Here is a 13,174-nt window from a genome sequence, read left to right on the forward strand (position 1 = left end):
CCTCTCTCACCTGCAGTTCGGCAGCCCCTGAGACCCTGCAGCCATGAGACCAAGAGAGAGCCACAACCTTCGGGATGTAGGTGTCATGAAGGCAGATGTGGCAGGAGAGTTGCTGACTACTCAGGGTCTTTGTGTCATCTGTAATAGAAGCTTTAGTACAAATTTAACTTTCTCCTTAATTCCTAGTCACTTGGTAATGATAATTAACCATTTAACAGTTTACCCTGAGTTCAAGTTTGTTCACAAACTCCTTAGGCAAGTGTCATTTCAACCAGTTGATTCTTGTATTGAATAAATTTGATATAATTGTCATTTTTATATTTCCTGTTATATTGTAAAAATTAACAAAAAATAATTTGCAACTTTTGGCCACCCTGTATTTAAATAATTGGACTGGTACATGGTTAGCAGTGTTCTCAAGCCATGTCAAAATCTATTTGCAGTTTGGGGATGTAGCGCAATGGTACAGTGCTTTCCAAGCATATGCGAGGCACCAGGTCTAGTTCTTGGCCCTGGTTCCCACCCCTCCTGCTTTAGGAGGGAGGCGTGATGTACTCTGTAAATCCTGAAACTCGGAGCTATCTGCAGTCCACTTCTGCACTGGCTTGTGAGTTTACCATTAATTTTTCGTCGCTTCATGGGCTAGTTGGTGAATGCTTCTGTTTTTAAACAGTAAATTCTATACTTAGAGATGAATCATGTTACCCTGTAAAAGTAATGAGTCCTGCCACTTGCTAGTGATTTGGAGACACTGTTTTTGTGTACATTGCTAAGGACAGTACCCTGTCCCTGCTGCATGGTGGAAATTCAGGTCTCTGGGATGCTGGCAGGTACACATCCTCTTTTTTTGTTTTGTTTTGATACCAAGGATCGAACTCATTATTTTGCGCTTAGCAGGCAAGCACTTGAGCCATAGCTAAATTCCTGGGCCCAGTATACATCCTCTTAACGTCCCTTGGACAGCTTGAACTAAACCAAGAAAGGAGTGTTGACACCATGGGTTAGCAGGTGCTGCAAAATGGGCCCCTGACCCAAGCTGGCCATCACGTTCACACACACTACTGAATCAGTCACTGGTTAGTGTAAGAAGCAGCATCCTGTGTCTTCGCAAATAGTCACTGCTCTGCTTTTCCCCATCTGGGGTGTTTTTCACCACTTGTCATTACTGGAACCAAAGCTAAATATAATATAAGATTATATAAGGCTATATATAATATATAAGGCTATATATATAATAAGGCTAGTGGACTCTGATGCTCAATGCCTCTCCCTGTCTGGCTGACCCTGCACTGTCCCTGAGGCTTCTCCAAAAATGTCCACCCCTACCTGCCAACCAGGGCACTCCACATACTTCATCTTGCCCTCTCCACCCATTCCAGGTCCCTCCCTGACTGCTTTTTCTCTAGGTGACCCTTAGGCCTGGACATGTGAAAGGTTATTCTTCAGGAAGGTATGAGTGTATGTCTAAGAATTAGAGTTGAAAAGCTGAGAAAATTTGCCCTAACTTACAAAGAATAAGAATTACCCTTGGATCTGTTCCCTTTAAGCTTCTGAAGGTTCTCAGGAGCATAGTGCGTACCACCCCAGAGTTGGTGGTCTTGGAGGAGAGGACTGAGGCAGATTTGTACCCTGTACATGGCCAGGGACCTGCACGCAGTGTTGCAGAGTGGTGTCAGCACAGAGCTGGCACTTGATGCTCCAAACCCTAGCAAGCCGAGGCCCAGGCTCCTAGAGGCCCTCTTCTGCTCTCAGCCCCCGCTGTGACAGCTGGCCTAAGTGAAGACCACCTCATAGGCTACCAACGCGCTGGCTCCAATCACCTACCAAGGTCCGTACCCTAGAAGCCTGTTCTGCTGCCATACCATACTGTCTGCCACCTGTCTGGCTTCTTTCACACCAGCTACTGCTGTCCTGCCATCTCCAGCAGCCACTCCCATTCTCACCTGTTTCGGGGCTCCTTCTATCCCTGATTAGGCTCCTTCCAGTTTCCCAGTGATAAGTTACAACAGCCTTGCTAGATAGGTGACTCACAGTATGGGATTATTTGTGAGCAAGGTCCTTTGTGCCCAGCAGTGTGTCACTTGATCCTCCATGCTGCTGGCAGTTCCATTGCACAGATGAGAATGCAGAAGATGGCTAAGGCCGTGGGAACTCTCGTGGGACGAATAGCAGCACCCTTATTCCCAGCACACATCACTCCCCAGACCAGAAGGAACCTCTTGAGTGCCCCATGGCCTGGATCCTTTGTGTGAAACAGGCCTGGTTCCTTGTCCTGGGTGCTGTTGGGAGACATGTCCAATTTGGTTGGATGATACAGTCAACACAAGTGTACGATATGTCCTTTTGTAGAATGGATCTCCTAGCAACTTTGTCCAGGAAGCAGGAATTCCCTAGGCATATATGAGAGTCTTCAGGTGGCTGATTTGCACAGAAAAATAGCATCAGCTTGGACACCATAAAGCAGGATAGCTACCTCTTTAAGTGTGACATTCAGCCAGTTCTATGTTAGTGAGGCTGGAGTTAGAGGTAGGACTGAGCTTGAGCCTTGCCCTACCTAACCCAGTGGAGCCAGGGATTTTTTTCACTCTGTTGCTCGGATTTAGCTCATCCCCAGCTAGTTTACCAGTGCCACGGGCTTGCAGAGCCTGGCCAGCTATAAGATCTTTCAGGTCTGAAGATGGGTCTTCCTGGGGACATAAACCACATTCCTCTACACACATTTCTCTTCGCTGAAGGAAGGGGTAGGCATAAGGGAGTGGCTGTAGGGTTGGATTTGTGTCCAACAGAGTGATTTAGTCCTGCATGGTATCTGGCACCTGCTTGGGTCTCCCTGAGTTCCTAAGGAGGTGTGCTTCGAAGAGGACTGTTACTCTCGTGTATGGCAATCTAATAGTCTCTCATGTGTAATCTGTTTACTGAGAGCAAATAGACTGCCTGAGCACTTCCTTAGAACCATGTAATTGATCTCTTGAATTGCCTCCAATGTTTTCAACTCACTGACTGTGGAATTTGCTATAGTGCTGTGGCCTCAGAAATACGGAAGGGATTCTGTGCCTGTCTCAGATGCCAGGCACTGAGACAGGCAGTTGGGCCTTTCATTTTATGTTTTCTTGTTTAATCTTCAGAATACTGCCTTTATTAGTGTGCTCCCTTTCCAGAAAGTAACAGGATGTTTGAGGCCTAGTTTGTTCTCAAAGATCCTGGGCCTAAGCTCACATCTGCCTTCAGAGCCCATCATGGCCCAGCAGCATGCAGGACTATCATGATGTGGGAGGTTCCAGGTCCTAAACTTCCTTCGACTTTTACTCAGTGATCTATCTTCAGGGTCACAGAGGTGGGAGCCAGAGGGATTGGGCATCCTTTGCTCCAGTAGCTGTTGGCCATAAACTTTCTACCACATGACAGGGGACCAGGACCCTCCATCTGGAAGTTCACTCCCAGACAGAAAGCAAACACATGAGGAAAATGAGTCATAGTAGCTATTGATGTCGGAATGGGAATATCTGGACTCCCGTGGAGCTGCCCATACTGTGCTAAGTGTGATGAATGACATCTTGTACTGGATGTGAACAGGTCTTATATTTTCTGGGAGCAGGAAGGGGCAGGATGGGGCAGCCAAGCAGAGAGAAGGAGTTAGGGGGCTGAGTGGCCAGCAGAGAGGGCGTGGGCAGCAGGCTGGATGCTATCCTAGGGCACTGACAGGGGTAAGCAATGCAGGCATATATACAGGTTTCTGAATCACTCTGGCTATGGGGTGGGAGATGGGTTGTGGGGGCCAGGAAGGAAGCACAGATAAGCTAGAAGCCCACTGTGCTCAAGTAAAACTGCAGGGCCTGGGATGTAGCTCAGTGGCATATGGCCTGCCTGGCAAGCATGAGGTTCTGGGTTCGATTCCTGGCACCAAAAAGAAAGAAAAAAAGACTAAATAAAACTGCAACACTTTTAAGGGCATGAAGGGAGGCACTTGGCATCAGATGAAACGGTGATAAGAGCGCTCTGGGCAGAGGTAACAGCTCTCTTGGTGGGAGGACTGCCAGGAGCCAAGTGTAAGGCAGGGATGCCACCATCACTGTTGGGTGAACCTGGGGGCCTGACAGCTTGCGTGGGTGGGTGATTGGCTTTTCTCTGAGTCAGGGGACCCAAATTGTCAACCAAAAGAAGTCCAAGAAGCTTTCACCACAAAGAGGATACAGGGACCTCAATTTACCCACCTACAGAGTAGTAAGTTTGCCAACTTTGATCACAGAAAAATAATTTTCAGGATGAGTCACTGAGAGGCATAAGTAGGTGTATTTAATAGAGTTAAAGAAGTGAGCACAGGCACTCATGGACTGAGATGTGTCATGGTCTGGGGCTAGAGATGCTAGGTGATCCCAGGGGTGTCCACCAGACAGGTGACCCAGTATGTGCTTTCCTAGTGTCTGTCAGGTTATGTTAGTGGGCTAGTTTAGAATGCAAACTATTTGTGTGTGTTTGAGATTTAGAGATATGGTGCTCATTTAATAATGCTATTTTCTTAGGCATAAGGAGTTTTTGGGATCTGTGAATCAGTAGTTTGCAAGGAATAGCACAGGCTCAAGTTACAAGTGAAAAGCATGGGCCCAACATACACACTACATCTTTGAAGCCTTAAGGAAATTTTGGAATCAATTTCCTGGAAGGGAAAAAGGCATTTTATGACCTTGGATAACATGGATTACATCCTGGAGCTGCAGTTCTTAAATGTGCGGTTTTTAAATTATGATTTTCCTTACCTCCTTTCTGTCTATCTATACTATATTTCTTCTCTCTTACCTCAAAGGAAGTCTAGGGTTGCAGTGTCAGACCAAGAGGTGGGTTTTGAGTAATACTGAATTTGAAGAACTTTTCTTCTTCTCAAAGGACTGGGTCATAGGAACGCTGTTTCTTTGGTGGCTCTTGGTTTTGAGACTGATGACCACCCTGCAGCTGTTACAGGGAGCAGAGGGCATTGGCTAACATGGACTTGTGATTTTAGGCTGGGTGGCCAGACATGCCACAAATTATATGATCTCTAAGAAGCTTCTGTAGTCTCAAGCTGAGAGCTATATAATTGCTTATATCTTTTCTTTTTTGTGGTGCCTTGAGTTGAACTCAGAGCCTTGTGCATGCTGACCAGGTGCACTGTCCTGAGTCACATTCCTGATCCCAAACCTCTAAAAAGCCATAAAGGGTGGTCAGTTGTTTTATAGTCAGGCAGAGAGCAGCTCACGTCTGAGTTTATTAGTAAGTAACGCTCCCCAGCAGCTGGGCACAGAGACTGAGGGAGACAGTGGGAAAGCAGGAGTGTGTCCCACTGGCATTTTTCTGGAGGGTCTGTGTGTCCTTCTTGGGTCTGGTTATGTATTTGAGGCAGCTCCTTGTTTAAAATAGAAACAAACCCTGCTAGAGAAGTTAGAAGCCCCTTGTGATCAAGCACAGGCCAGCATAAGAAGCTGGAGATTCCTTTTACCAGAGCAAAGACGGTCCTGAGTCTGCTGACAGCAGGTTCATGGAGCCTGCAGGAAGGTGAAACACCACAGGGCCGTAGGCCACACTGACAGCCCATATGCACTGTTGCTGCAAGCAGGGAGCAGTAAATGGATCTGTAGACTTCCCCCACACTGTTTCACACCACACAGCTCTCCCTAGGCTTTGCCTCTTTCACTAGCCCCAAGGCTGTGGTGCCTGCATATCATAGTGAGGCCTGGACCAGCAGTCATCACTCTGGGGGTGCCTAGACCCTGAACTTTTCTCCACTCATTCTAGGATTTAACTCCAGACTCCTGGGGAAATGGGAAGGAGCCCAGGGCTGTACTTACCCCAGCCCCTCTGTCCCATGGGCTTCTGAGAGATTCTTGTTCTCTGGGAAGTAGCTTGGTGAGCAGTGGATAATGGAGTCACAAGGGTGACAAGGTGGCAGCTCAGCTGCAGTCACTGCCGTCCCTGTTCACACCAGGGATTTGCAGTGGTACCAGAACAACCACTTGAACATTTTGTTCCATTTCCCCGTCTCCTTCCCTTTCCTGCAGCTCTGATGATTCTAGACTGTTCCCTGTAGCCCCATGGAGATGCCCCCTCCCCCATGCAGGCTCTCAGCAGCCCATGCTTGGGTCTGGCATGTGAAGGCAGCACACCTGTCTTTATGATCTCAACCTCAGGGCTCCAGGGTGGGCTCCAACTTCTGAAATCCTCCAGGGTCACTCAAGGATGCAGCACATTTCCCATGAAGAACTCGTTCTCATGAGTTTAATGTTATGAATTTTTCTCCAGGCATACAAACATAATCTGGATATGGCAGGCTTTGTCTATTGAGAGAAAGAATGTGAGTTCCAATTCCGTCTCAGACCTTTGTTAACATTTGTAGGCCACTTTCCCAGCCCCTGCTCCCCACAGAGTACCAGTTTATCAAAACTGCCCTTGTGAACAGTAGCTGCCACACATGCCCTGAGTGTCACCGTGACCTCACACAGCTATGGACGCGTAGTGACACAGTGTTTCCTGTGCGTGGGGAGCCTTCCGGGTCCCACCATTGTTGTTCAACTTTTGCCTGGAAAAACACACAAATTATTTACTGGGGACCGACGTGTTTGTTTAGTGCTTTGCTGGGAATTGCCTGGCCGAGTTATCCCAGGAGCCGTCCTAGCTGCACTGGCAACAAGGCTGTGTGGCCAGCTAATGGGGGGTAGCTTATGGGGGAGGAGTACCCTGTGTTCACCAGGGCTGCCATGGGAAGTGCTTACTTTTCTTGCCAACATGCTGAAACAAAAAGTACTCTCACCCCTGTCTCTCTGGCAGCTCTGTGGCTCTGTCCCATTTCTGTGATTGCCCAGTTACAGGTGCCTTAATTTCCTGGTGAGCTGGGATTTTCCAGCTCAGAGCAGAAACAGAACAAGACCCTGGTAGTGTTCCTGGTGTGCTTGCCTTCCTGGGCTCCTCCCCTCCTTGACTTACACAGTTCTGGCGCTAAGGCCTGCTGCCAGGATTCTTCCCTAGCTGAGCTGTTTTGTCTGCCCCACATACACCTGATTCTGATGCTTGAGCAGACAGATTCTTGGTTCTCCAGTGCCCAAGTGGCACCCTGAATGTGGCCAGGCCCACCCATAGGTGTTAGTTACCCGTGGTTCTCACTGCATTCCCTGATTCCTCTGAGAGAGAAGGTGGGGGGGGGCAGTCAGAACCAGCTGAACTTCTGGGGAAGTGGAGCCCACCTCAGGGTAGGGACACTGCTTGTGGTTAGGCCATGACCCTGAAGCCAGATTGCAAGATTGCTGTGTGATCCAAGTCTTGGTGAGCCAGGCCAGCAGGATGGTATGAATGAGCACTTTGCTTACTGTGGTGGAGCAAAGGTATGTCCCAGATCACTGAAGCTGGAGCTTCAGTGGGTGACTTTGTGTCCACTGGGTAGGATGAGAAGCACCTGTCTTTCTGTGCCAGATGCCCTGCCATGGGTCATTCATTATGGTGCATTGTTCCACACCTTCCTTGGTATCCAGTCAAGAAAGGATGGACAGAGGAAGCCCCCATGCTCTGGCCATGCTGAGCTCTGAGGACATGAGCCTCCATAAGTTCTGATCCAGCTCCTCCAACCTAAATTTTAAAGTTAAACTTGTGGCCACAAGCCACATGTAGCACCAGGCCACAAGAATCTGTCCGAGACCTCTAAGCACCTAGGTCCTCAGTAACTGTAGGTGTTTGTTTGGTTCCGGGGATCGAACTCACAATTGTGCACTTGTATGCTGCTGAGCTTAAGTCTCCAGCCCCGTAACTGTGTTTTGATAGGCACCCTGGCTTCTAGGGGCCTCGAGTTAAAGGGGAGACTGGGAGGCCCAATCAAGGGCTGTGGGGAGTAGCTGTGGAGTCAGGGCTGAGGGAGCCGGCCTCAGAGCCAGAGATGAGGACCTGACATGTGTCACAGTGCAGAGCAGTACAGGGAAAGAGGGATGCATACAAGAAGAGGGGCATGATGTAGGCATACTGCCCAAGATGTCTTCACCCACATGTGATTATGATGCCTAGTAGGTCCAGATACTTGGCCAGGTGAGCCAATAGATGTGCCAGTGCTTTCTGCCTCAGGGCTATGGCCAGCAAGTAAGAACCTCAGGATCAGCTAGGCTGGGAGGGGGACAGCCCTGATGACCTCTACACAGGGGCCAGGGGCTTAGGGCTTGAGCCTGGGCTGGCTGTTTACTCCCCAGCACTGTCTCTCTTTATCCCTTGGGCATTAGAAGTGTCACTTGTAAGCTGGTGAAGGCTGCCTGGTCCTGGTGCATTTTTCTACCTCTAGAACCATCAGTATGACACCAGATGTGCCACAGGGCAGCTACAAATGACTGGCATTGTCCTCAGAGAACAAGTAAACTGTGGCTCGTATCTGCAGTGCCCTTTTTGGCCTTTCTGGGTTCTGGCCAGCACTTAGGCAGTGAGTCCTGCCTGCTAAACTTTTTCTGGGCAAGCAGAAAAATACTTTCTAAAATTCAGGTTTGAATTCTGTGACTGTTTTCATTTTTCCTGCATGCCTGCCTTCAGAAAAACAGGTAGGATTCCCTAGGTCCTTTCTGTGATCTCTGTACTTGAGGTCATACCCTCATCCTATCTCAGCCAGCACCACTGATCGGAGTGTGAGCTCACCCTGACAGCCTTGATGTGGACCTCAACCCTTATGTTTCAAAGGCTACCCCAGCCAGCTGTGGGTACCAGTATTGCACAGCATGCACTGGTAAGCAGCTGTTGGCTGGGCAGCTATGCCATCTCTGCTGAGACTTATGACTGGATCCAGCACCGTTGCCTGGGACCACAGCATCTGACCCTCTCTGCCTTGATGCTGGAGTAAGCATGTACCAAGCTTAGTCATCTCTGCCTTGTCTCCCCTTACTTCCTGTGGTTGCAGCTTCTAAGAACAGCAGCAGGTCCTTTAGTGTGTGTCTTGGCACCCATGAAGACAATGTCCTGCCTTAATCACCCCATTGGCCCATAAGAAGCCTATGAGACAGGAGAGTGAGGCTGTCTGCCCCGCTGACTCTTGTGGGTGTGGTGACCTGAAGACACCTTAGAGCATGATGACTACCCTTCTATGTTTTCTTTGTGTCAGTTTGGCACCAAGAGCTGTTCTATGCCACATCAGCCTCTGTTCATCCCAGGAACTCTGCAGAATTCAACACAAAACCTGTGTTCACAGGATGGCTCAGGTGGAGATGCCCTCCTCCTCCTCCTCTCGCAGATGTCACAGAGCTTACCTGTGATAGATGCTTGAGTTAAAGAGGACTAGTTAGAGATAGTTCTTTGTGGCCAAGCACTGAGGCCTACAAGAAGCAAGTAAGCAGTGTTTATGGCTTTTGAGAATCTTTAAGGGACACCATTAGCTCTGTCCCTCTCCCCTACCCTCTCCTCTGCCTTACTGCTCCAGTAGCCAAAAAAGGCCCAAGTTGGAGCTAGATCTTCTGCCACTGAGTGTGGCAAAGGCATATGCTTAAAAGCTGTAGCATTCAATGGGGAGTAGAGTGGTTGCTGATAGGACAGGTAGCCTCTGAGTGTGGAGGTCTCTGGGCAGAAGTGGCACTTGTCTGTTCCCTGTCTTAATGTCAGCTTGCCCTCTGTCTGTCCTCCCACCGTGCCTTCATCAGCCACTCCCTGATGTCAGGCTTCAACTCAGAGATCAGGGTATCACCAGAGCCACGACAAGGGATGCCACCACAGCCACGGCAGCTGAGGCCAAGGGAAAGAGGTGATAGACCTGTCTTTGAACCCCAGCTGCAAGATTTGTACCATTATGGTTCTGCTATTGGCCCTTCTGTTGGGCTGTGGAGCCAGTGGCCAAGACCAGAGGAGCCGAGGTTGGTATGTACTTGACAGCTCCTGCAGCAGCAAAAGTGATGCTGGCAGAGCCCTGAGGATTCCCAGTGGATGCCCCTGCTGGCCTAGCACATGTGAAGGTGCCAGGAGAAGCATGGTTGTTAGGCCCAGCCCGAGTCCTAACGTGCAGACCATCAGAATGACCTGCAGGCCAGTATGTGAAGGGGATAGTCTCAGCTTGCAGCCCCCCTTACCAGCCTGATCACCTGTGATCACTTGTCCACCTGTAGTCTCCTGATGCCGTGGCTTTGGTGATACCTGTGTTTCTTGGGGCTGGGAGGCTGGATTCCATGGATCTGCAATCCTGGGGATACACAGCAAGTCTGCCTTGGGCAGGCCCACGTGACCTGATATGACGCAGTGGTGGTAGGGTGGTCACAGGTCTCTCTGTAGGGAGCCCATAGGGAAAGATCTAATTTGGGTGTATCTGGTCACTCAAAAAGGGATGGGTTTCAGTGGGGCACATGGCAGAGCAGCAGGGGGTGTCCAAGGTGAGGGTTTCAACTGAGACTGGACTGGATTTTGGGTAGCAGCAAACTCCAGGGCAAGAACTGGTCAGTGGAGTGCCCCAGCAAAGCAGGAAAATGGAAACTGGACAAACTGGTGTTTCCAGTTTGTTCAAGTCAGCAAACCTTTGACCCTGTCTGGGTCCTGTCTAGGTCCTGTCTGGCTTTGGGATGGCAGGGGAGAACTGCAGGTGAACTGTTATGCCCGCCTGGACCTGCAACCACGCTGGAGCCTTTGTGGTGTATATTGTAGCCTACCACTTGGGGGAAGGTGTGGGGCCTCTAAGTGAAAGGGACCCAGCACCTCCAGAGCCAGGACCCATAGACAAAAGCCATGGCCAGGAGGCACCATGAGCACAGGATACAACTCCAACTGGTTGTCACTGATTGCAAAGTGGTTGCAGGGCCTGTGTGTTGAACTAGTGATGCTTTTCCCTCTCACTGAATTCTTGAGAAGATTCAATCAGGATGCATTCCTGAGAAGCAGGTACCTAATTTGTGCGTCATTGAGGGTGGGCAGGGTGCTGTAGCCTACCTGTCGCTTTGGAGTGTCTCCAGGTAAAGCCCAGGAACCCACACCCACCATGTGAGGTTGCAAAAACTTCTCATTTCCTAAGCCCTTGATATATTCTGTGGCTTCAGATGGGAACAAAACTCAAGTCTTCCTGGAGTTGTATGGGATGCAGAGGTCAGAGCAAACACCTGAGCGCTGCAGAACTTGTCAGCGTTTTTAATGGGCTGCTAGCACTAAGCTTCAAAGGTGCTTCCCTCCTGCCTGGGAAAACATTTCCTCCTCCCACACAAGTTTATTTTTCTTGTCAATTCAACACAATATTCTGTTTCTCAGTGCCTTTGGCAGCATAAAATCCTAGCCAAATGAGGCAGTGGTGTGCCAGAGGCCTTTTATTTTTTAAGTATGTAACATAAGGTGCATAATAAAGCTAAAGGACTTGTCACTGTGTGACCATAGAGGGACGCCTGCTGTGCACATCCAGGGCAGAAGTAATGGCCCCCAATCTGTTCTCTGTGGGTGCTGCCCATCCTGAGGCAACCAGGCCCCTGACTGCTAGCAACAGAAGTCTAGAGGTAGCAGGACCAGAGCCTGTCCTCCGCGACTATCACGTCAGAGTGTGAGAGTCCACCACCCTGTGGCACACAACTGTGGCTTGTTCTTTCCTGTTCTGTGTGGTGCTCTAGCCTGTGACTCGGTCCTCACCACATGTCTACTCTACTGTTGGAATCTGGCTTTGCATTATAGGAGGGCAGCATGCAGAGTGAGGGAATGTAGTGAAGTCAGGCTGTCCTGGTTTAAATCCTGGATCACCACTGTCTAGCTGTGTGATCTGGGACAGGCCTGCCTTATCTGAGCTCTAGGTTCCCCTGTATAAAATGAGCACAGTCCCCATCTCCATAGTGGTTAGGCAGGCTAAATGCAAGTGAATGTTATGTGCAGCCATGCCTCAGCTCCAACTGGCCACACAATTTGTATGTCCCCTTTCTTCTTTAACTGTAGCCCCTGTCCTGCTCACTGTAGACTGTCAGTATTGAGGGACGATGGTGCCCTTAAGGGGCCTGACTGCCTCCAGGGCTGTAGAGGGTCTCTGTCCCAGCCACACCAACGTACCAAGTAACTATGCTGCAGGCCAGGCCCAGCACAGTGGGCTGATTTTGGGGGTGCTTGGCATTTTGGAGGCCTTAGTGGGGCTATGTGTCTGTGTCTGTGTCTGTGTCTGTGTCTGTGTCTGTGTGGTCGTGTGCCTCCCGAGTAACTGCCTGTGTCCCCTCAGGCCTCCCGGAGCAGTACTATAGTCTGACGTGGTTCCTGAGCCCCGTCCTTGGCCTCATCTTCACACCAATCATCGGGTCAGCAAGTGACCGCTGCACCCTGAGCTGGGGCCGCCGGCGGCCCTTCATCCTTGCGCTCTGTGTAGGCGTCTTGCTTGGTGTCGCACTGTTCCTCAACGGCTCTGCCATAGGTGAGTGCCAGGGTGCTGGGCCTGGGGACTTCACCCGGCAGGCGTGCAGCTCCAGTCACACTGGCCCTGTGGGACCTGCGCGGGCCGCCTGGCAGTGACCAAAGTGCAGGCGGCTGGGCAGTGGCACCAGCCCACATGGGAACGCCAGAGGAACCTGTTCACAGGGAAATGCTTCCTGCCAGGCCCGTTTGTTTTTAACGCGTATCAGATAATCATATCCTGTTTCCAGCATTATTTCAGAAATTATCTTCTCTTTCTTTCTTTTTTTTTTTGTTTTGTTTTGTTTTGGTTTGGTTTGGTTTTTTGTTCTCCTTTTCTCAGACTTGGTATTGAAAATATCCAGATCCTAGTTTGGTATTTATTTTTTGTTTCACATGCTCACATATTGTTTTACCTCTTCTTGTTTTGTGTTTAATTAAATCAAGTGTGTGTGGGAAAATTGGTTTTTGGGTTGTTTTTTGCTTTGAGATCATCCATCAAAACTGTAAAAAACAAAACAAACAAAAAACCTGCTTGGCAAACACAAGCTCATTAATTCGATCCCTTGTTCCAGTTTAAAAAAAAAAAACTGGTAGAAACAAAACCTTGTATTTTGGCACAAGTGTTTGAGCCAGAGCTACCTGGCATGCCTTCTGCATTGGAGCAGCTCACCCAGAACTGAAGTCAGGTAGAAGTCTGGGAAGGTGGACAGAAAGCCCTCCAAAGTCCTTCTTGATACAGCGGAGCCACTCAGCTTCTCAGGAGCTGGGGGATGGACACGGCTCTGCCCCTGCCTCTTGTGTCTGTGTGTTACCTCCCTTGTGTGGGTCAGCCTCCACCCAGGAGTTCCAGTACCATGGCGCC

General features: G+C 49.6%; 1 protein-coding gene across 5 annotated transcripts in view; it reads left to right on the forward strand.

Moving 5' to 3' along the window:
• The window catches only part of Slc45a4 (solute carrier family 45 member 4), a 75,609-nt gene that overhangs the window by 49,049 nt on the left and 13,386 nt on the right, over positions 1-13,174 (forward strand). For all 5 annotated transcript variants that reach the window (XM_063230985.1, XM_063230986.1, XM_003473294.4 and 2 more), the window contains one exon: positions 12,143-12,331. In XM_063230985.1, the coding sequence (XP_063087055.1) occupies positions 12,143-12,331 (189 nt within the window). The remainder of the gene's footprint in view (positions 1-12,142; positions 12,332-13,174) is intronic.

The sequence above is a fragment of the Cavia porcellus genome, unplaced genomic scaffold, assembly GCF_034190915.1.
Source record: "Cavia porcellus strain 051 isolate PalLab524CR breed Dunkin Hartley unplaced genomic scaffold, mCavPor4.1 scaffold_19, whole genome shotgun sequence".
Taxonomy (NCBI): Eukaryota; Metazoa; Chordata; class Mammalia; order Rodentia; family Caviidae; genus Cavia; species Cavia porcellus.